General features: G+C 35.5%; 1 protein-coding gene across 2 annotated transcripts in view; it reads left to right on the forward strand.

The window, feature by feature from the left end:
* The window catches only part of LOC129005078 (uncharacterized), a 60,513-nt gene that overhangs the window by 16,584 nt on the left and 18,431 nt on the right, over positions 1-25,498 (forward strand). The window contains exons 3-4 of one of the 2 annotated variants that reach the window (XM_054433878.1): positions 15,860-15,920; positions 19,700-20,079. In XM_054433878.1, the coding sequence (XP_054289853.1) occupies positions 15,860-15,920; positions 19,700-19,746 (108 nt within the window). In that variant the 3' untranslated portion in view covers positions 19,747-20,079. Of the gene's footprint in view, positions 1-15,859; positions 15,921-19,699; positions 20,080-25,498 lie in introns of those variants that run through there. The other variant, XM_054433873.1, reaches the window with a different exon arrangement.

The following is a 25,498-nucleotide window of genomic DNA, read 5'->3' on the forward strand; positions in this document are numbered from 1 at the left end:
GCAGTTATACTCAAGCTTTGCGTTTGCAATAAGGGAGGACACAGTTTGATAAAATTTGCTTTTTTAAATTTACAGTATTCTATAGTATTACACATTTACCATAGCCATAATGTTCTACCACATCACCAAACAATAGAGAAAAATAAATTATCAACAATTCGCAAAATATCACAAATTATTCATGAAATGAAAAACATAAACATAACTGTAAACAATCCTACTTTGACAGTTCTCATTGCGAATCACAGTTTTTTGTTGCTGCTTAGTTCAAATTAGCTGTTTTCATGAATGCAAAAAAAAAATATAGTGCTGCACCCTGTTGGTAAATCTTATAACTTTTTAATACTTTTCCATATCATAGAACCAACTTTTTTAGTTGAAACAGCTGACTAAATTCTTTAATTCCCTTTAAATATAAATACTCATATAAGGTTAACATGGGGAACTACAGAGCCACTGGGGCGGAGCCCGAAAGGATTTTTGGGATAAGAATATGCCTATATGTTAATCGGGAATTTAAGCTATCATCATGCCAAATTTCAGCCCAATCCGTCCAGTGGTTTATGCGTGATTGAACTTCAAACACACAAACTTTCACATTTATAATATTAGTAAGATATAGGTACTATATGGAAATAACTACAGTTAAACTATTAAACATATTGATAGTAATTTAGTTTTTTTTTATTACAATAAAACATTTAAATGAGAAGTGGTATAAATTATGGTATTTAGAATATCTTCCCCTTCTTTCGCCCAAGCTTTCTTCCATTGACAAAGTGACAATGACAATGTGTGTGGTTTATCTTTATTTGACATATAAGAAAATATTAGACAACAAAGTAAAAATCATGGTCAAAATACGTTTTGACATCAAGTCAAGTTACAGAATATTCTTACTTATCAATCATTACGGAAAATAAATAAAAGGATCGTCTTATAACATTTAAAACATATATTTACGCTTATACTGTTACTCACGAGACTGTAAATATACAAATACCCCTGCCCCAGCAATCCTGCTGACCTCACTAGATTTTTACCCTGATAGACAATGACTGTGAGTGTATACTTATCTTTATCTAGCACTATTTTGAGATTATGGTCTTAGTTTGTAAATGCACAATGTTAAAATGGGCTAAAAATAAAGTTTTAAAAAGCCTTCATAACTTTGGAATGGATCAAGATTTTTAAAAACGGTTTGTGGCATTGTAATCAGGGTAAAAATCTAGTTCGAAATAATGGGTCACAACCCCACCTTTACATTTGAAAAAAATATTTTGTATCCAATATGGCGGATCCAAGATGGCGGCTGGAAATGACCACATTCTCAAATTGAAGTACTTACTACCCAACAATGTTTGGTAGTGGTCTGGGATTGATATTTGAAAAAATGTAGAAAAAAGTTAGGGGGGGACAATTAAAACTCACTCTGTATAAGGACATTAAAATACCCCCGCCACAGCAAACCTGCAGACTAAGCGAATTTCCATTTGCCTGATTGGATTTACACTACAATGTCTCCTTAAAAATATCATATTTAATCCCTATTTAAATAACATTAGTTTAACGAGTGGTACTTAGGTTTGCTGCAACAGGGAGGGTAAAAAGGTGTTTTTATGTAAAATATTAATAGTTTAGTATAAAATGGATGCATTTTCCAAACTTGATCAAAATATGATCATAAACAAGCAAACTACAACAGTTTACTTATTCTCTATAAGAATAACATGGGAATTTTAAATTCACAGTTTTTTGGAATTTTCTTCGAACTATCAGGCACATTGTGGGAAAATAAATGAGAAAATAAAACTCTTCAGAGCTTTCTTCAACTTACTTATATTTTCACAACAACAAAAAAAGGAACCTTCTCTTTCAACTTTTAACATAATCTAACTCTACCAATTATTCGTCACCATAACAACCAAAATAGCCAAAAACTTAAACATAAACAAACTATTAGTCAGCTGATGCTAGTTCACAACTACACGCCCCCGTGGTGTCAACACCACTACACGCCCTCGAGGTGCCGACACAACTTCCACTTTCGTTTTTACTTTCAAATACTTTTCGCACATCTGCTATGTGATGATGCCATTGACTTCAACACTCATTGGCGAAAACTGTCCAGTAACCACTCCTTCCTTCCATCTCGAAGTACAGGATGGGTTTGGCGGCTTGACAAACACACGATCGCTGACTGTAAAATGTGACCCTTCATACACTTCACCTTTTATAGGTTCACCTTTACATCCCCATTGGTACGAACAAATCTGGGAACTCGGCGATGAATCGCCATCTAATCCTTCTTTAGGTGTAAATTTTTACCAATAGACCATCTCTTGGATACTCCCCTTAGTTCTTGCGGCCATACACTTGATTGTTCTGTGATTTCGCTCAACTATCCCGTTTCCACTTGGCCGGTTGACACACCTAAACACAATTTTAACACCCCATTTATCACAGAGCTGAGTAATCTCTTAGCAGCGAAATGTTGCACTATTGTCCATCAAAATCTCATGTGGTGGCCACTTTAGAAATCTGATCTTTTGTCTCTTTAGGGATCCGGCGCCAAATGCAGAACCTACTTGGACCACAGTCCACAATGGTCATGAACTTGCTTTGACCATAGTGTGTTACGTCAATGGCAAGCCTGTACCAATTGTTCTGGCAATCCAAATACCCAGGCTCCCATTTGATGCAGGATGGATCAATTGACAGACACTCTTTACAACTTTTCACAACTTCTTCAACAACGTTTGTGGTAAAGTTAATGTCTGGATGACACCGTCTAATGGCGAATAAAGTACGGTTAACACCAAAATGATGCAAGTCATGAACCTGTTTCACCAATGACTTTTGATCCACCCTCTCAACACTCTCATTCTTACACACAAGTGCAATGCCAGTTTCTTTGTTTCTTGCTAACCATTTTTTTGGTACTCTTGTAAGAAGATCTGCTTTGTTGAACTGTGACTTAATGAGTTCTATTTGTACATTGAGACCGCATTCCAAAATAATGTCTTTAAATAGGCTTGATCGTCTTCTAACCAAAACTTCACTTAACCCATGTGTTTTGATAGGATGGTCCCCCGTCAGTATAGATGACACCGGCTGAATCCGTGATTATTACGATCTTCTTTAACCCCCAACGCAGGGCCAAATTTACTCCTTTTAGGATAGCTTCCAATTCTGCTAAATTGATATGTGCTGAATCATGCTGCTTCCTCAGCCAAGAAGCATCTTCGACTATCTCACCTTCAATTTCCAGACACACTCCGATAGCAAGGCTGCTTGCGTCACACCATACTTTTCCTTCTTCTCCAGGGGACACAGCCCATTTGCCAGTGGCTGGGTCTCTTTCATCGATTCGATCCATAATGTTTGTTAACATAGTTTGCACAAGTTCATTGATTAAATCATCCCACTTCAGATCCGACAAATGTCTCGAAACTCGTTAACGAAACTACATGCAGGGCGAAGCCAGCTTGCTACTGGATAGTGTCCAATCAATTGCCCACACAACGAGAAAACATCTTTCTTTGTTTTAACTTGGTCCACAGGTTTTAATTTGTTATCTCTGTACCACATTAGCTTTCCTCCTACTCTTCTCAGTCTTAGTCCTAATACTCTACCTCCATCAAGCGTTTCTGCCGGCTTTGCTAACAAACCATATGTTTCCAACAATCTAATCACAACATCACTACTGACGATTTCTTCATTAACGACAATGTCATCAACATATGAATCGGTGGCACTCCCAACTATCGGATCCATCGATAAAACCTTGTTAACTATACTGCTCATAATCTTTGGGGCAACGTTCAACCCAAACCCAAGTCGAGTTAAACAATAGTGTTCACCCTTAAATTTGACCACTTGGAATTTCCACAAATGTGGAGCAATATGAATTTGCAAGTACGCTTTACGTAGATCCACTGTACTCACATGCTCACCTAATCTCCTCCACAATCTTAACTTTTCACTACAAACCTCACTTCCAGCTGTATGGCTGGAAACGAATTGGTTAAGTTCTCTATAGTCCATTACAGGCCGCACTTTATCCTTATTTTGCTGTATGACAGCCATCAGAGGAATCACACCTTCAAACTCTCCATGATAGGGCTGTAGCCAACCACTTTTTATCCATTCTTGAACTTCAGTTTCGAAGGCGGTAGCATTCTCAGGAATTCTGTACATTGTTACTTGATTTTCCAACATAGGCACTCTGTTCACATCCTTCCAATTCCATTTCACTGTCCATTTTCCATCAACAAATTCTGCCTTAAAATCACAGTCCTCAATAATGATCTTCTCTGTAAATTTCTAATCAATATAAATGTCTTGCTTGGATTCAATCTTTCTCATGATTTTCTAGTCACTGTCACTATTTTGCTCAGACTCAGCCACTGCTCCAGTACTCAAACCCTTTTTAAATTCTACGCCACCATCCCCCTGAATCGTAACTCCGCCCATTGCAGAAATCGCATCCATTCCTAATAGCACCTGATAGTTTGGCAATAATCGAGCAACTAAACAGTTTAATGATAGGTTAATCCCACTAACAGACACCTCTGTCTCACACATTAAGTTACAGTCTACTACGTCCCCGTTCATCATTACCACTCGTTGACTTGTGGGCCTTGTTAGTTTCTTAGACCTGACAAGACTCGGTGAGATAATAGTTCTTGAACACCCTGTATCTAATAATGCACAACACTTCCAGCAACAGTTACCATCAACGTCGGCAGTTGTGGTTGCGCAGTTAAACAAGGATAGCCACCCGCGCAACAAAGGGTGGCCCCTTTTACTCGTTTTTGTGAGCCTGTAAACACTTTGGAGCATAATGTCCTGCCTCTCCACATCGGAAACAAATTACATTCCCGAGGTGCTACTCGGCTTTCTTTGTGGGCATGATCTTGCTAGATGGCCTTCCGAGCTACAGATAAATTTTTTTATAGCAACCCTGCGGACGCACAGGCAGCACTTGCCTATGTCTGCTGATTTTCAAAAAAACAAATAAATTATGTTAGTACAGAAATTTTTCTTTTTATTTTAGTTTTAGTTTATATTTTGTAATTGTAACGTTAAGAAGTATGTATTTTGTATTCTGTACATTATGTGGAAAATAAACATATTATTTCATTCATTCATTCATTTCATTCATTCATTCATTCATAAAACATTTTCTACTATACTGTCTTTTATTTACGGACACTTTCATCTGAGCGGCGGCTCCAACATTGGATTCACTTCCATTCACTAAACTTCTCGCCCTTTCTAACACTTTTGACAGCTCCATGTCTTGCAAACAACATGCTGCCTTTAACTGATTTTGAACTTCTCTGGGTAGTCCGTGAACAAAAGAACTCTTTATCCACTCGTCAGAAACTGAAGAATCTATTAATTTGGCCAACCTTTTAAAATCAGATGCGTGGACATCAACAGATTCTCCTGGAAGCAAACGTCTAGATATGAACTCCTCATACGCTTGGAAACAGTTAGCAGAGAAAGCCTGGGGCAAAGCTTCGGTCAGGGCTGAGTAATCACTCTTAACTGCGTCGGTAAGCCCATCGTAGACGGCAAATGCTCCTCCAGACAAAAACAAGGGAAGCACTCATCCCTTCAGAAGGTTCTTTAACCTTCTGAAGTTTACATACAAGCTCTAACTTTTTCAGCCATTCCGAGAAGTCTCCTTCGCCATCATACAACTTTATCAAATCCGAAAATCTTGTACCGTTTCCAGACATGCCGAAATAGCTTGTGGGAAAATGAATGAGAAAATAAAACTCTTCAGAGCTTTCTTCAACTTACTTATATTTTCACAACAACAAAAAAAGGAACCTTCTCTTTCAACTTTTAACATAATCTAACTCTACCAATTATTCGTCACCATAACAACCAAAATAGCCAAAAACGTAAACATAAACAAACTATTAGTCAGCTGACGCTAGGTCACAACTACACACATAATAACGCTTCAATATACTAAATATTTTTTTTTAAGCTCTACAAAAAGGTTTGGAAAGAAAATGCTAAATTTTAAGTGTTTAGGGTCAAAAATGGAAAAAACCAATTTTTGCCCCATAAAACCCCTGTTCCCATAGTCCGATCATGCTGGTTCGCGAACTCGTTCGAATAAGCGTAGGTTTACACGTTTGTACCAAATTTGATCAAAATCGAATGATTTTTGCTCGAGTTATCGCGCTAACAGACACATATATAAACACATATATATATATATATATATGAATTTGAACGGATGGTGTTTTTGGTCTCTAGGGATCTCAAAACGAAAAAGGAAATCGGTCCCGGGTCCAGGTCTTACTATGAGTACTACGGTAATAGCTTATTCCCTATAGGGGAAATTCGTTAAAAAGAAGATAAATAATAGGATTAATAATAGGCCTACCCTAATTTTTAGTTATTAGTTTTCCTAATAAATTGTACTAGTCTATGCGGGTTTTCCATCTTTTAAACCAAATTATTTTAGTTTATTGTTAGTAAAAAATAGAAAGTAAATAAAATAAAGTATTAAATTCCATGTTGATAACCCCTGGATTACTTTATATGACTATAATAATGGTACAATACCTCGTCAAGTAATCCAAATGTTGATTGAGGTTAACAACCTACATGTTTCGCCGTAAATACAGCATCGTCAGGGTTACAAAAACGAAGACATATCTTTTGGAACCCTGACGATGCAGTATTTACGGCGAAACATGTAGGTTGTTAACCTCAATCAACATTTGGATTACTTGACGAGGTATTGTACCATTATTATAGTCAAAATAAAGTATGCTAACCATTCAATTCACTTTCTTTTTTTTCCATTCATTTATTTTCTTGTAAATGGAAGAAGTAGGTAATGCTGATTAAGTAATTATTTAAATTAAAAAAAATCTTTTACACGTTCGCTACCGAGCGACGCACATTTGCGTCGGTCTGGTCACTCCTACAGACCAAAAGGAATGATCATGACGTTGCTTACAGACCAAGTGATATAGAAACAACATTGCCGACAGACCAAAAAAAAATATTGTTTAAATGGACTAATTGACTTCATATTAACCTTAAGTGAATTAGTAAGCAATAAATATTGTTTTTATTTATCGTTTTGAGCAAATTTTAAAACCCCGCATATATGCGTCGGTCAGTCTATTTAATGAAATCCAGTTAAAAAGATTACATTTTCGTTTCAATAGACCAGGCGATGCACGTAAGCGTCGTTGTAAATTTGTTTTTTTCAAGCTTTTACACAATCAAATAAAGACACTCCACTAAACACTAGCCAAAACTGCAAAGGTTATAACGTTTACATCTGTTCTGTGATGTCGCGGAATACACAATGTAAACAACAATGTTGCCAACTGTTGTGTGACGTAACCAATCGTCATATCCACAGACCAAGCAACGCACATTTGCGGCAGATATCCCTCTAGACCGATACAATAAAATCAGGGCTTTAAAATAGACCGTTGCTAAGAAATACGCTGATTAATAACATTAGAACACCGACACAACTGTGCGTCGTTAGTCTATTTCAATGTGACCAGCTGACGCAAATATGCGTCGGTGGTCTATTGTGAGAAACGAGGCGACGCACAATTGCGTCGCTGGTCTATGTGAATGCAGTGGCGTTGCTTGGTTAAATTCCAGGGGGGGGGGAGAAGCCTCAAATTTCCCAACTGCTTAACATAGATTTCCCAACTTTTTTTTAGAAATCAATTTCTGTACTATTTTTAAAAATCTACAAATTATTATACTACACTGCAGTAACATTCAATTCAGTATTTATAAACTTGCATTAACAAAACATAGCTAGTTTTACATATATACAAGATTACTCAATTTCTAAAACTTCTACCAATTCATAATGAAATTTTATGACTTCAAAAAACTTGGACCAGTAATGTTTCATATCCAAAAAACTTTGCAAACCATTGTGGTAGCAGACGTAGCAGTGTAAAATTTTAGGGATATAAAATAAGCCTCAGAGTACAAATTAGTATAGAAAAAATATTGTATAAAAAATTAATGAAATTAAAATACTTTTAGAAGTTGAGATCAACATTTTAACTTTCATAAAACTTACAACTAGGGTAGGCCTAAACAAGTTTGTAATGATGAAATATTAACTTAATATCAGTGTTGTGAATAATATTATTCTAGTCTATAGAAAAGAATAAACCTAAAATAAGACTCGTATAAAATAAAAACGTTCAACTTGGTTGATAATAAACTTATACATATAATAAAAATGTTAACCTTCATCTTCATGAAACTAGAACTTAGACAAAAATCAAACTTAGAGTGAAAGTCAAACATCAAATTTTAGGTTATGTTTTGTCCACGTAGATCTGTTTCAGAGTGATTAGTTGATTCATTTGTTAATCCCTAATTAGGAATGATAAATAACTTGTGTAGATTTTTTTTAAATATTCAGAGAATACATATTTCATTTAGGTTATTAAAAAATAAGAGTTTTAGAGGTAATACCGATACACAAAACCTATCTGTTATTTTAATCTGCTTATTAGCAAGTAGGCCTACTCCGGTCAGTTAGCCTGCTCCAAATACCACAAAAAAGGTATAAAATATATTTCACGTGACTGACGGGAAAAATATTTTTGAATTTCTTGTAAACACTAACAAACAACATAATTGAACAGAAGAGCTACATTGCTTGCACTTTCAAAATTCAAACTCACAGTCTCGCAGACGAATCATTCTGAATCATCAACACAGGACAGGATCAAGGTAGCCCACATACGTCCAATAAGGAAAAAAAATTCTCGTAAACGAAATTCCAACAAGCTATACCGCTAATTGATTATTGATTTCTTAAAATAAGGCGTGTTTAGCCATGGTTTAGCCTTGTTTAATCAAAGTTAAATGAAATCAAAGAAGCGTCAAGTTTATTTGTCCAAGTCAAAGATATTTTTATCTTTGATGGATTTTCGCAAATATTTAAATTTTGTTTAGTTTAAAAATATATTTTTCTTGTATCTGACTTCCCAACTGTCCCAACTTGTGGCAAGGAAATTCCCAACTTTTCTCTTTCCCAGATTCTAGGGGGGGGAGTATCCCCCCTACCCCCCCCCCCAAGGCAACGCCCCTGTGTGAACGTAAATTACATATAATTGTGGTAGCGAACGTGTTAATAAGTTTTAAAGATTAGGCCAATGATATTTACAACAATGTTAGGCTATATAATTTTTCACCACACTACAATGTTTTTAACTGTTTATTGGAGGCAGAAAGTTATGTATTGCTGTCTATGGCAGCTGTCATCGTCATTTGGGGCAGAGCAGGTTTTTAAATCCCTAGGGCTGAAAATGAGCTGTTTGCTTACTTTCTTAACACGCATATTAAATACACAGTCAGTATCCATAGCATTGCAATAGACTTGTTTTATTGTACTAGCGTCTCAGGGGGCAGGTCAGAAACCGATGAGAACCTCTTCTGCGAAGGAGTGGGGGATTGTGGGAGAGCACCTCATGTCGATTTAAAAAAAATTATAAAATTAAACTGTCATAACCTAACCTAACTAACCAAACTTGCTGATAATATAAGAAAGAACTAAGATAAAAATCGAATGAAGGTTTACTAATCAAAAAATAGTTACAGTAGAACCGCGGTTAACCAAATTCGGGTTAACCGAAACGGTTCCATAAAATAATACAGGGCTAAAATATAAGTAATATCAATGCTTTAGTAACTTCAGTTGTTTAGTTTAAAGTATTTTCTAACTAGTGGCGTAACAGTTTTTTTTGGGCCCCCCTGCAAACTTTTTTTTCGGGCCCCCCTCCTATGAGTAATTATTGAGTTATTTTTAGCCCACCGATACAACATAATCAAACACCCTCCTCCCTCACTACTGCGTTTTTTGGACCACCGATACAATGATCAAACATTTGTTTCATCATAAATTGAGTAGTAAATAAATTATGGATAATGTTTTATAAAAAGACATGTTAGTATTTTAGGCATGGTATGATGATAGGCCTAATGTTACATTATTATATCAATATCAGCGAAACGGCACACGGAAGATTTCTCAGGTGCCGTTTGACGTCACTAACTGCTGACGTCACTTTGAGGGAACACCAATACCGCAACGATACGGTTATGAGCCATCGGCCTCGGTGGTGCAGTGGATAGCGTTGCGGGCTGATAAACCGAATGTTCCGGGTTCAAATCCCGCCGGCGGCACTAACTTTTTATCAACAATTATTTCATATCAGCAAGTTTGGTTGGTTTGGTTAGGTTATGACAGTTTAATTTTATAATTAAAAAATTATAAAATTGAAATTTAGGCAATTATAATTTTATTTTATGATCAAAACTATTTTTTAGATTAGTAAACCTTTATTAGATTTTTCCATTATCAGCACGTTTGGTTAGTTTGGTTAGGTTATGACAGTTTAATTTAATAATAGAAAATTATAAAATTGTCTGTTTCTTCAGACGCAGCAGTTAGTGACGTCAGCAGTTAGTGACGTCAAACGGCACCTGAGAAATCTTCCGTGTGCCCCACCGTCAATATCAGTGATTATGGGCCTAAATAAATAGTTTTAAAATGAAATAAAAATACCTTATTTTTTTATCTGTATCAGAATGTACTATATAAAGGTTTAACATTTAATTAATACATTAAACACATTTTGTAAATTATTTATTCGGTTGGTTCTTATCAATGGTTATTATTAACTCATATACTAATGGTCGGTAGATTAAAAAATTACATACTTTTATCACAGGCTAAATATAATAAAATAGATTTCAAGCGTTGACCTTCATAAAAAATAAGTCTATGTAGCATTAACGAATTGTGAGGTAAAATAATAAATAGGCTAACACACAAAGTCAGTAGAGTAGCAAAATATTGTATTTAACCAAACACAATTATTATTATAGGGCAAAACTAAAATGTAAAATAATTATTTGCTAATAACTTCCTGGACTTAATTAGCTTAACTTACAATAATAATTTACAATTACAAATAACTTGATTGATGTTTGAATACCAAAATTACTCATGATTAAGACAATCATTTATAACCTCGACTATTAAAAATGTTCCATTTAAAATGTAAAAATGCACTGCTGATGAGTCAACCGCATGGATCTCTTATCAAAATCAGGTGATCTACGGTCAGCTGAGTTACACGTGAGGGTGAGCGGGTAGTGCAGGAGGGAGGAGGGGCTGGCTCCCCCAGGCGGCAGGCGCACAGCTCCTAGCCTGAAGCAAGAAGCAACACAATCACACAGACAATAGACCTACACATTGTCGGGTAATTGTGGCGGGCGTTGGCGTTTTGTTAACAATTTTGTTAATTAAAAGATAAAACTTCAGTAGATTTGGCAGAATAAAAGTATCTACATACACATTGTGTTCTAAAAAAAATTGTCAGGAGAGAAAAATATCCGTGAACAGAGGATCGGTTTTACGGACAGTTTTAGGAGAAAAGAGTATCTCAACCTCCCGGGCCCCTAAGCCTTGCCCCCGCACCGTGGGTATGGGTCGGCTGTTAGGCCACTGTTTCTAACCCATTGTAGCATTTCTGTAGCTAAAATAAAATATTGTTTAGAAATTGTTTTAAATCCATTTTCCAACTAACCGCGGTAATACATAGGCTATCTTTAGCATATGACGGGTTAACCGAAAAATTGGTTATCCGAAATGGCTTTCCCCCCTTTATTTCAGTTAACTGGGGTTCTACCAGGGGAGCGAGCTGGTCTAGTGGTTAGAGCGCGGGTCTTCGGTGCCTGAGGTCCCGGGTTCAAAACCAGCCAAATCACCAATGGATTTTATCTAAGTGATAATGCCGCAACCCCTAGGTCTAGCCTGAAGTAATGTGAAAAACGATCCCGGGCTCGTGCCTAGCGTCCTAGGACAAAAAAAACAAAAAAAAAACTGTACGGTATGTTCTTAAAATAAAATTATAAATGCTTCAAATTCTAACAAAAGATGTACAGTTAAAAAGTAATGGCATTCTAAGCAAAATCTTTGACAAAATGTTAGTGTCACTGGTGAGATTCGATCTGGCTACCTCATGGACATCAGGCGAGTACCCTATCCTCTACACCACGAATTCCGATGGCTGCACTCCGTATCGTTGCGATAATGGTGTTCCCTCAAGAGACGAGAGTGACGTCACTCCTTCGCAAAAGAGGTTCTATTCCTAAACGACATGGTATATTAGGTGAGGTCAATACTTCAGTATGATAATTTTTTGTTGGGCATCACTCACCTTATTGAAATCACGAGAACGCAGTCCTTGTCATATCACAATCAACACAGTTCATTGCACATAAAAATATACAAAAACTAGCTGTACCCGCGGGCTTTGCCCCGTTTAACTTCTTAAGTATTCGCATGGCTCAATCACGTCCTGGTTGAAGTTCGTTCGCTACGCTCACTCACCTTTAGGTTGGAGCTTGTTCGCTGCGCTCATTTGCCTTCAGGTTTAGCTCGTTCGCTACGCTAACTCACCTCCAGGTTGAAGTTTGTTCGCTACGCTCACTCACCTTTTGGATGCAAATTAGTTGTTGTCTTAAATATAAAAAAAGTAATAGTGCTGCACCCTGTTGGTAATCCTTGTAAATTTAATGCCATAGAACAGAACCAACTTGTTTAATTGAAACAGCTGTTAAGATTCATTAATTCCTTTTAAATATGATAAATCATAAGGTTAACATAGGAAACTCCAGAGCCACTGGGGCGGAGCCCGAAAGCCTGATCACAATAAAAACTACTTAGTTTTCCTATTTAATGCCCAAAGAATTGGTGTGCCGAATTTCAACCTCCTAGGTAAATGGGAAGTGGGAGAATTAGTGATGAGTGAGTGAGTGAGTCAGTGAGGGTTTTGCCTTTTATATATTTAGAAGATAAAAATAAAACTAAATTAAAAATTTCAGACTTAAGTTCCCAACACCGACGTTTCGCCGCACCAAAATCAACGTGCGGCGTTTTCAAGGTTATTTCTCTTCTCACGCAATCGTTGTGAGCGCCTAACCACGACTGACGACCCCGGTGGTGGAGGAGGGGGAGGGGAGACTCTGTTATCTAGAATAGCTGATGGCATTATCTTCTTTTGTTTAGATTTTTCTATGCATCCTTTAATTTCTTTCTCTATTAGTGTATTGTAAACCGGGCTGATATCAATGGATGCGTTGGCTAATGAATCTTGATCTGAAGTAATAAACAAAGCCTCAATAATATTCCTTTTCTTCCAATTAGGCTCCTTGTATAATACACAGCTTTCCTCCCACTTTATAGGAGGTTTCACTTTAGATACATGTCTTCTTATCGTGTTTTTTGAGGTAAAGACCGTCCTAATACCTTGCTTAGCATTCACGCGCCGTATTTTCTCCGAAAGGTTTTTAATATACGGAATGCATCCTGTGGCCAGAGGTTTGTTATCTTTAGGTGGTAAACTTGTATCAGAGCTGGATATTTTTCTTAAGGCTTTATTTATGAATCTTTTAGGGTACCCACTGTTAAGTAAGCGGTTTTTAATAGTTACTACCTCATGCTGAAAAGTCTGTTCATCACTACAGATTAGTTTAGCCTTTTTAATAAGCCCAATTATTAAACCTAATTTTACGTGGTCCGGATGGTATGAATCAAAATGTAAGTATTGTCCTGTTGCCGTAGGCTTTTTGTACATACTGGTATGCTAAGTGTCCGAGGACCTATCAACCATTACATCTAAGAACGGAAGCTTACAATAATTTTCAAATTCAATAGTGAATTTAATAGTATCACAAATGCTGTTTATATGCTCCTTGAACCTATTAAGCTCTGAAATGCCACTTTCCCACAAGCAAAAAACATCATCCACGTAACGCAACCATAACTTAGGCTTAACCTCAGCTGTTGTAATAGCTTTTTGTTCAAAGTCATCCATGAAGATGTTACTTAAAATGGGACTTAGTACACCTCCCATTGCCATGCCAGCCGTTTGGGCGTAAAAAGTATCCTCAAACTGAAAGTAATACTACTGAGGATACTTTTTACGCCCAAACGGCTGGCATAGAAAAAAAAGGATGCATAGAAAAATCTAAACAAAAGAAGATAATGCCATCAGCTGTTCTAGATAACAGAATCTCCCCTCCCCCTCCTCCACCACCGGGGACGTCAGTCGTGGTTAGGCGCTCACAACGATTGCGTGAGAAGAGAAATAACCTTGAAAACGCCGCACGTTGATTTTGGTGCGGCGAAACGTCGGTGTTGGGAACTTAAGTCTGAAATTTTAAATTTAGTTTTATTTAAATTTTTGTATATTTTTATGTGCAATGAACTGTGTTGATTGTGATATGACAAGGACTGCGTTCTCGTGATTTCAATAAGGTGAGTGATGCCCAACAAAAAATTATCATACTGAAAAAAGGTTCTCATCGGTTTCTGACCAGGACCCCGAGACGCTAGTGTTTTGTCACCGCTGCCTAGCAACTATTTATCATTATTTTTGCTGATTCCTCAAATTATTTCTTCACATAACCTTAAAGTTGTACAGTAGACCCCCTCTTAACCGACCCTAATGGGACCGGACCTAGGTCGGATAATGCAAAAGGTCGGATAAAACGGGCAATCCCTAAAATCATAACATAATGAAGTGCTATTCATTTAGAATTATATAATCATTATTTTGAAGTCATACTTGCATTATTTATAAAATAAACTACTCTTATCTCCTTTTTCATATTGATAGAAATGTCACAAATAAACACAAAACACGGTTAAGTCAAATAGGCCTACTTTCAGTGAATATATTATAATACTAGGCAAGAGTCAATAAAATTCCTATTTTAATAACTTTACTACTGTAGTGTATTAATTAATGCTTTCCAAATACATCGTAATACAGTACAGAACCTTTTGTCGTCATTAAAGATACAAGCGACAATTTTGTTACAAGACAGGACGTTTATTTATGGCCACTCACTGGAGGTTCGAGGCACAAAAACTATCTTGACCTTGGAGTTGTTAACACCCCTTCCCTGCCCTCCCTACAAGTTGCATTGTTTGTTTACTCCAGCGATGAGATAATCAGTTCTCAAAATCGTAACGCACTTTATGATGTTATAAATTTGCCGCACAGATAACATATCTGATCAGATGTGCTCGAGCTACGAACGATGATGACAAACTGACAATAGGCTATGCTATATTTTTTGTGATCAACACAAAATGAAAATAACTTATTGTTAGTCATATCCTGTGGAGATAAGCGTATAGTTCAGTTCTCATCGCCCAGCGTGGGAGCGGAAATGCCGAGATTCCTAGAAAGCGGCGGTTAAACCGAGCTGCTCTCAAAGCAAGGTCGGTTAAAACAAACTGTATTATTTTACGATCAAAGGCGGATAATCCGATTATCGGTTAATACGAGGTCGGTTAAGAGGGGGTCTACTGTAGTTGTGTTGACTGTTAGTGTGCATTATTATTGTGGTGAATATTGGTAATAGGGTATAGTGCGGTGAAAAATAGCGTTCGTACCACGGACTGAAATGGTTTTGCAGCTCTCGATTGTTTTAAGTTCTTGACTTGGTCTCGAACTATCTCGAGCCAGCAAAACCTAATTTTTGTCCCTAGATACGAAATATACTATTACAATTGATTCATTGTTATTTAAATACTGATCTACAGTATACTTTACTTTAATTAACATACAAGACATTCAAATCACATACAAGATTTGATTGATTTTGATCGGGCATTCCAATCATATTCAGACCTAATAGGCATATCTGGTGGGATGATCTTGATTCTGTTATTTTACAAATTTCTTTGCACAATGATGCATGTGCGTTGACAAGGTTAGTTTTACCAACGTGGTTTGTTTTGCAGGCTCCTGTAAGAACATACAAGCGTACTGCTCCCAAACGTCAGCATACTGCTTCTATTCAGGGTAAGATAAATAGATAACTTTCATGCCCAATGTAAAATTTTAGTGCTTCTTAATCCATTTCATGTCATGTGTCTTATAAATCTAGATTAATGTTCTGCCAATAGATTTGGAATGTTAGAATAACCCTTAAAACAAAGGCAGATCTTAATGTCTGTAACTATAGCTATACAGATACCAAATGGATTTCTTCACATTATAACATACATACATTTTCTATTTTTAAAAGACATGGCTTGTAGGTGAAAGTTAACAATTACTATTAGAAGGAAGGAGCCTGATGTGTTTTGCTGTCCCTGACAACAACTGTTTGGAAAGTGTTTGATAGACTTAGGCCGGCCGAACACTGATCAAACAAAACGTCTTTTGACAAAACATTTTGTCGGAAGACGTCTTGTCAGGAAACAAAAATGTAGCATTGGTGTGCGGTGGTCTCAGACTAAAGACAAAAACAGGAGGGAAAACTAGATTCAGCCAGCTGTGGACCAGTGTTGTGAAAAGCCAGAGATTGTGTGATGTTAATAAAATGGGTGAGGAATTGGACGTAGCAATTATATTGTGGAACTTTATACAACTTACAGAACTAAATGAAGGAAGGGAGCATACAATTTCTGTATTTTCTGCATAAATCTAAAATGAACGACTACTAACTGTAAAGAGAATTATTACAATTGCTACGCACCATAAAGCTTTCTATAGACTTTCATTAACTTAGGCCTACAAAATTCCTTTGGCTATTAAGTTAGCCCACATTGAACTCAAAGTCATTTCTTTCTTAATAAAGATAATTCCTAATTTGTGTTTTATTTCTGTCTAATAAGGTAAGTCTTTATCTTAATCTTATAATATATGAATTATTTTAAGAATAAATAGATTTGGTAAGTTACAATATAAAATTTATTAATGAAATACAAATACAAGATAAGTTATTGGTTGAATTAGCTACAGGGTCTAAGTTAACAATGGTAAATTTTCAAAATGGTGGGGGTTCCAAAGTGGATGATAAGATTCTAGGCTTATATTGGGTTGGTTTCTTCTGAAGTACTAATCAATATTTAAATATGAGCTCTTAATCTCTGGGAGGGGTGGTCGTGCCGGTTCAAATGATATATTAGGCTTCTTTAAAATGCAAATAATTTAATTTAGTTATTATTCTGAAATACTAGGTTCGTGATGCTATTAATATAATAATGTTAATGTCCAAAGAAAGATTCCAAATGGTTTCACTGAATTTAATGAAATAAAATAGAATTTGAAGATTAAATTTTGAATAAAAGTTCAGTTTGAAATTTGTATATCTTGATGAGTTAAGTTAATTGGGCCTATTAGGCTATGCTAATTAAATGTCCAATGAAGATTAAATTTGTCCTTAGTTAAACAAGATGGATGATGGTTACCAAACTTGGAGTGTCTGTCTTCACCTTTGTATCATTATGTAGTAAATAAAATAGGGGTTCGTTAAAATTTGATACTCTTCAAGGCACTTGTACTGAATACTTTTAGATGATAAGAAATTTAAAATTTAGATTATACTTTGGGATTATGAATTTAGTTTAAATCAAACACAATGTCCAATAAAATGATGTTCACACTGTGAAGAGTTGGCAGGATCTGGGGAGAGGCAATGGTAGAAGCTCAGGAAGTCCATGTCCATTGTTGAAATGATGTACAGCTGGTTAATTCACATAAATGACACTTGCCACAGTAATTTTGATTTTCTTTGGATAATTTTGAAAAGTGATACTATATTTAAGATGTTATTACTATTTTGCAATTTTCTTACAATTATATATTATTCTAAGTAAATGATTATTGTTGGTTTTTAATGAGTACAGGATAGGTATGGAGAGAATTGGCATAAATATTATATTGTAACATAAAATAAGATGATGTTTCTGTGGGGTGATGGGATATCATATAACATTTAACAAAATTGGATAAAATAACACATTAACAAGGGGAAACATATTAAATAACTAATAATACATTATCAGGGGCATTAACAGACATTATGGGAGAAAATACACAAAATAGTAGAGAAATTAATGTTAATGATGAATGAATGACATGTAATATTACACAATATAACCTATGGAATAAGCTGAAATATTTGAAATTGAAATAACATTTGTAGGCCTATTATTTTCTGCATGGATAAAAAATGAACTACTACTTACTGCAAGAAAAATTATTACAATATATAGAGAAGTTGTACTCTTTGGTTGTACTGTATCCGCGGTCCGCGCATGCGCAGAACTGTTTGTCTGACCGCGTTTTGGCTTCAGACGAAATATTGGAGGCGATCACAAAAACACCCAAAAACGTCTTCAGACAAAACAATGCGTCTGAAGCCTCTGTCTCATCAGTGTGTGATGCCTCCATTTAACTGCATGGTAGGCCACTCGCTTCCGACGTCTTTCGACAAAACGTTTTGTCGAAAGACATTTTGTTTGATCAGTGTGCGGCCGGCCTAAGGCTGGCACAAGGTAAGTGATGATTGATTTTAACTGAACATTCCAATCATCATCAGACCCAATAGAAGAATGTTATTCGTTATTAGACGTAATTTTAGTTACATTCCGGAGATTTAATCACTTGTAAATGCTGATCAAAAATGTATTTATTACGAAATTGTCCTATTATTTATTACAAAATCGCTTTGTCCCATACCTTGTGTTTAAAAAATTGTTTTATTCGTTTAAAATTGTGTTAAACAATATAGGTACAGAAAATCCATATATATAAAGCCAAAAGTACCCATGAACTTTGGAGAAAACCACAAGTCACACCCCCATAAACCATATACTTAAAATGTTCGTCATGACGAGAAACCTTGCGAAAAACTATCCATTATTTAATAAATTGCCCTTTAAGGTCATAATTCCTTTCTAAAGGGAACTTTCCATATACCTAATGTTAAAAATATCTCAGCTGTTCTTATTTGTTTGTATTACTGTATTCTGTTTGGTTTATTTCAGCTTAACTTAACCAATCAATAATTTTATTATAGCTATTTACCTTACAAGTGTAGTAAGGGCGTTTTTACATCATGCAGGTGATGTTTTTGATGATTTTTACGAGCGGAAGCGAGTTGCACAATTTACCTAAGTGATGTACACGCTCTTGCGTAACGTGTAACGTACAAGATTTTACCTGACCCGACAATATACAGGAGGTTACGAACAATATTTTTCATTATCCATTTCACTCATCTTCTAACAGTAATGTTCATTTACAAACAAAAGCTAGGTTAGGAAAATTCTTCAAAACATAACAATAAAATTCAAGCGAACAGCTGATTTCTAGCGTTGAACGTCGTTGGCTCCATAGAAGTATATTTTAAGCACTCAATGTTATTTAAATGGGTTTCATTACCTCACCGAGTGAGTTTTTTTTCAACTTTACATCACTCGAGAAGTAAAGAAGTTGTATACATCACGCTTGGGATAGGGAAGTTTAACATGGCGGGTTAGGTAAATAATTTTACTTATGAAGTCAAACGGGGTGAAGCCCGTGGGTAACAGCTAGTAAATAATAATTACGATTTTACATACACCACCGCCAATTCTGAATGAAGACGTGTCCTTCGTGTTCCATCAGAAAATATCAAAATATAAATACACATCAAAATAAAAAAACACAAAACTAAAAATAACACTTAAGTTCTCTATTTATGTTGTTTCGTCACACCAATATCAACGTGCAGTGTTTTTAAGGTTACCCTACTTTTCACACAAATACACCGTTGAGTGCCTCCTCAGTCGTTGTTGGTTTTTTTTTAGGGAGAGGTGGGAAAGTGCATTTATGCACACAGGTGGCTAGCCTGTAGTGTGGGACTCCAACAAGTTTAAGGCCCAGAGACTACCCACTAAAAACCTCCTCTACTCTTCGGACACTAGCCTGGGAACACTTGTCGCACTTCATCAAAACTAGGTCGAGTTGGCCTACTCCCGAAGGGCTTACACCGTGTCTAGCCGTTCATTTCTTACAAAATCAAGTGGGACCTTCATACCTTACGTCCTGAGGTGATACCTTACGTCCTGAGGTGGCCGACGTGGTTGTGGTTGTACATGAACTCGCTGCTCTCTTTCACAACGTCCTGTTAAAGATCAGTGACAACCTCTTGGACGACCAACAGACATGTTTTTTTAAATCTCATAATGCATCGTCTTACAAAAAAACATCTTAGAACACTCACTTGTATCAAACAGCTAGAAATAGCATCAGTGTTCAGTTACCGCACCTCTTTGAATGTTAAAAAGTAAATAATAATATACGTAAACAAAAGTCTAAATAAACAAACTACTGTCAATTTCATTGAACAGCTGTTTTTGATCAATTAGTCAAATAACGTTAACTTCTTAACATGTAAGGCGTAGCCATTTGGAAATCGGCCTGTGGGGCAGAACCCTAAGGGAGTTTGTTCATACCAATACTTTTCGGCAAATCTACACACTCTGAGCTTCATTTTGATGTGCCATCTATCTATATATTAACTAGCTGGCCCGACAGACGTCGTCCAGCGTCCTGTCTTAATGTGGTTTTATGTCAAATGCTCGTTCATTTTCAAGATGAGCTCGTTCGCATGGCTCAATCACATCCTGGTTGAAGTTCGTTCGCTACGCTCACTCACCTTTAGGTTGGAGCTCGTTCGCTGCGCTCACTTGCCTTGCTCACTTGACAACAAATATTCGTAAAAAACAAATGGAATAGAAACCTATTTGATAGCTCTCATTTGTTATGCATAGATTTGTTTTAAAAAATTAGGTTATCATTACAACAGCTGTTTCCATAATTTAATTTAATCAAGAAATGACAAACATGGCATGGTAAACAAAATAAAACATTCTTCCATAAGATTAACATGTAAACTGCAAGGTTTTAACTAAAAGCCTATAACACTTGTGTTTTTCATCAAGGCCCCACTAGAAAAAACAGGCCATGCTGCAGCACGGGCAGCGCAACACTACGTCACAGTGGTGGATAGTTGTACTAAACTCTTACCATTAAAATCTTAAAAACAACCAGCTTGTTTATTTACCTAAAATATATGGGAATTGTGATGGCAATGAATTTATCAATTAAATCTATCCACTAGTGTGACGTCATGGATCCTGCAGCATGGCCTATTTTTCTAGTGGGGCCTTGTTTTCATCCAAATGTGGTTCATATTATATTTTTCTTAATCCTTATAAAATTCTCTATACCTTAGAATGCTTTTTAAGTTCTTTTAAGAAAAAAAAAATTTATTAATATAATACTTACAAATTTATAAAAATGTATATACAATTTTGAAAGTAAGCAATTTTTTTCATTCATAAAAATAGTGAAATGCTTTAACTTTTATATTTTTGTGTAGAATATTTAATTCTCTACATAGAAAACTTTGATTTAATTAAATACAATATTTAGTTTTTTTTATATAATATTTTCTAAAACGCTACAAGTGGTAAAATGTTGGCTTACAAATAAAAACGTGTCCACTTGTCTTTTTTACATTTCTGTAGGCCTACATCTCTTGGTTATCAGAATAAACATAGCAAGTTTCTACATAATGTAGCCCACAGTAGGCCTATGTATTTAATTAGATTTCTTGGTATATAATATGTAAATGTACCTACAAAATAAAACTAATAAACTAACTTGGCATGCGTTAGTGGAAAATCAGTAGGCTATTGTAGGCTAACTTACCAATGAGAGATGATGTAAGTAATTTCCATTGTCATGTATATTATAGTAACTGTTTACTAAAAAACTGAGAAATTTAACCATTAACATTTTTACAAGTCATATTTACACTATTTACAGTTTAGCTTCTTTTTCTAGTAGTCCCTTTTGGTGTGGTACGCTTTAAAGCACGTATCCACATGGAGGGCGACTTGGCATTTCTGACATATGTAACGCGTCTCTGACCGGATGTCATTCTTAAAACACACTTTGCAGTTTCTTGTGGGACGGTTTTTCTTTCCAGTTGGAGGAATAGCCATTGGAAAATGTGCCCAAGCTTTACTTTGAAGGCGGAGGGGATCGTCCTGCAAAGAACGGTGCCCCGGAGAACTTCTTTCTGGGAGTGCGATGTTCTCTATCATTTGTTCAACAATATTCAGTCTGTAGCCAGAATAATGCATCTTCTTTTGATAAATCTTCCTCCGAATTCAGAATGAATTGAAAATCGCCATGTCAATCAAATAAAAAAAATATTTTTTTATGACTCCACTATCCACATTAATGACTCTTTGTCTAGTGTAATAAAATTTCAATACCTTTTGAGTGTATTGGACAAAGAGCCACTAAATTTGATTCGAAGTCTCCAAATTACTGGACCCAATTATGCAGTAGCATACAATTTGTTGAGAGAAAGATACCACAATGACAGGCGTCTACAACTTTTACATTTAAATCAACTGCTAGATCTACCTAACATTTCTAGTTCAAATATCACTGGTGTGAGAGATTTTGTCAATCGTTTCAATGAAAACACCCAAGCTTTATCAGCATTGAACTATGATGTCCAAGACTTATGAATGATGTCCAATTAGTTAGATCTCCATCAAATTTTGAAAGTTCAAATTTAGGTAAACGTTTTTCTAGATGCTTTTCATTTTAGTTCCGAAAATATTGTAGCAGTCAGCTGACGTGCGTATTTGTAAACAGCTTGGTTAACCTCGCACTGAAGACTGATGTGTTTTATTATGTTTACCTAACCCGCCATGTTAAACTTCCCTATCCCAAGCGTGATGTATATAACTTCGTTACTTCTCGAGTGATGTAAAGTTGGAAAAAACTCACTCGGTGATGTAATGAAACCCATTTAAATAACATTGAGTGAATAACTTAAAATATATACCTCTATGGAGCCAACGACGTTCAACGCTAGAAATCAGCTGTGCGCTTGAATTTTATTGTTATGTTTTGAAGAATTTTCCTAACCTAGCTTTTGTTTGTAAATGAACGTTACTTTTAGAAGATGAGTGAAATGGAAAATGAAAAATATTGTTCGTAACCTCCTGTATATTGTCGGGTCAGGTAAAATCATGTACGTTACACGTTACGCAAGAGCGTGTTTACATCACTTCGGTAAATTATGCAACTCGCTTCCGCTCGTTGCACAACATTCACCTGCGTGATGTAAAAACGCTCTTACTACACTTGTAAGGTAAATAGCTATTATCATTGTTTTAGTGTTAAAAATCAAAAGTTGTGATATATGTGGTGCATTACGGTATAAGAAGATTTAAGTGATTTTGAAGGGCTGGTTGATGATCCTGAAGAAGTAAGGTAGTGATATATTGATGTAATTTATCAGCCAGATTCCTAGCTATGGTTAGGCTATGCATTCTTAGCTAAACGCTATTTACCGAAATCTGTTTTTTGCCTTAACTTATTTATTTGCAAACCTACTTCCTTATATTATTATATTTTTGGAATCCTCATAAAATTCTGAACAAAGTGGCTATTTTAAAATATTTGTAGACCTATAAATTATAACAATTTATTGAGCGCAAAGATAATTTTTTTTCATTTATTTTATAATTTTTGAGAAATGTTAACCCCACAAAAATTGTTGAACATTTTTTTTTGTAATGTTTTATATGTTACATTGAAGCCCATAATTTTCCAAACAAAATGATATATAAAACAGTATACTTTACATTGTTTTTAATTTTCTAAGATACATTTTAATAAAACCCTGCGATTGCGCAATAAATGGGCGAACATTAAGACCAAAACTATAGACACTTGGAGGGTTAACAGTTTCAATATGGAAATAAGAGTTCAGTTAGGTAAGAGTTCAAAGGCACAGAAAACAATGTGTAAAATGAGGAAATATTAATATAAGATGAGTTTAGTGGATGTGTATAATATTCCAAATCGCTTAAAGTGATATCTTGGATCGAAGGACTATTAAATAATGTGGAGGGTTTGTGATTATTAATTAAGAGAGAAATCAAATAGTAAACCATGTTAACAAGAAGAACAGAAAGAAATATTTATTTTTACAATATTATGAATCATATTATTTGAAAACGTAGACACACATAATGTTTACAAACATAATAACACAATTTTGTTGTTACAATTGTGACAGCTGACTATTACGCAGTCACTAGCTAGCGACGTAGTGACCAACAGCAGCAAACAAAATCGGTCCATATTACGCAATGAATATAAATATTACGGCATATAGTAATTTACTTTAAATAGCTTTTTTATCACATTTAATGTTCTATATAGCCCTAAAAGTTGTAAAAAGCTACAAAAATAATTTTAAATGCCAGTGTAAAGAATAACAATAAAGTATGTTGACATCACGAGATAGCTCGTGATGGTGGTTTTGGGCCACTTGAAGCCATCACGAGTATACTCGTGATAGGTCGCCAATGGGTTAATCAAAATTTTGTATGAAGTGGAATAACCTCAACGGCCACTCTTATAAAACAACCTGGGAATAAAGATGAAATAGGTTCGTACAGGCAATATATTTGTTCATTAAGTAAGTGACAAGTTACAATGGGCGGAAAAACAATATTGTTTGGAGGATATTTTAACCAGGTACTGCCTGTTGCTCCAAGCAAAAAAGGTTCAAACAACATAGCATAGCATGCACGTTGGTAAAGGGAGCATCCATATATAATAATAAAACCTAGGTGTAGTTTCTTAATACTAACCAAAAATATGGATGTCGAAGATGCCGATGAAAATAAATTTCGGGATTGGTTTCGTTGACTGGGCAATGGAACCCTAACCACTAACCAGTCACAAAATAAGTAGGAATCACAGGGTTGCCACCAGCCATGAAAACCTTGAAAAGCTTGAATTATGCATGAATTCTTGTGACCATGAAAAAAGGCATGGATTATGCATGGATTTCTCCAATGGGCAATGAATTTTCAAAATCAGGAACAATTATTCAACCAGTACCATTACATTTTCCAAATAAAAAATATTTCATATTTAAAAACAGTTCATAGAAACGAACACCATGAAAATACTGTGTGAAGATGATTATTTAACATGTTCCTCGATCAGAAACAATTGCTTAGTTCATTCCAAGTCATCCCAAAGATGCTGATGTCAGTTGAGACTTCCTGAGGACTATATATAGTTCGAAAAATCATTAGTAGGCATACCCCCGCGTATGAAAAAGGGGTATGGGGACTTAAATAACAAAAACAGAAGTTTTAGACCATGCAGGGATTTGAAACGGGGTGCGAAATAAAAACCAAATTTCCGACTCTGACGCCTGTTTTTTTTTAGCTTGTTGGATAAAACCATCATATCCTAGTAGGTTGTGGAATAAGAGAAACCAGAGTGCACATTTTATGACATTCATGTAGGGGATAAAACAGGAATTTTTTGGCCGGGTGAGTTGGATTTTTGTTTTATTTCGGTGGAAAGACTGAATTAAACCTAGACTTAATATGTTTTACAATTATTCTCCAATATCTCATATAGAATAGCTGGACCTGTTTTGTTTTCAACTTTGTTTTGAATGTTTATAAATCACTCTAAAAAGTTGTTGTTGTAAGTATGAAAGGTTATTGAAAAGTAACACACAAAGAAACTGCATCTTTAACGTC

This window comes from Macrosteles quadrilineatus, unplaced genomic scaffold (assembly GCF_028750875.1).
Source record: "Macrosteles quadrilineatus isolate MER2022 unplaced genomic scaffold, UCM_ALF_1.0 Scaffold_1__1_contigs__length_201487025, whole genome shotgun sequence".
Taxonomy (NCBI): Eukaryota; Metazoa; Arthropoda; class Insecta; order Hemiptera; family Cicadellidae; genus Macrosteles; species Macrosteles quadrilineatus.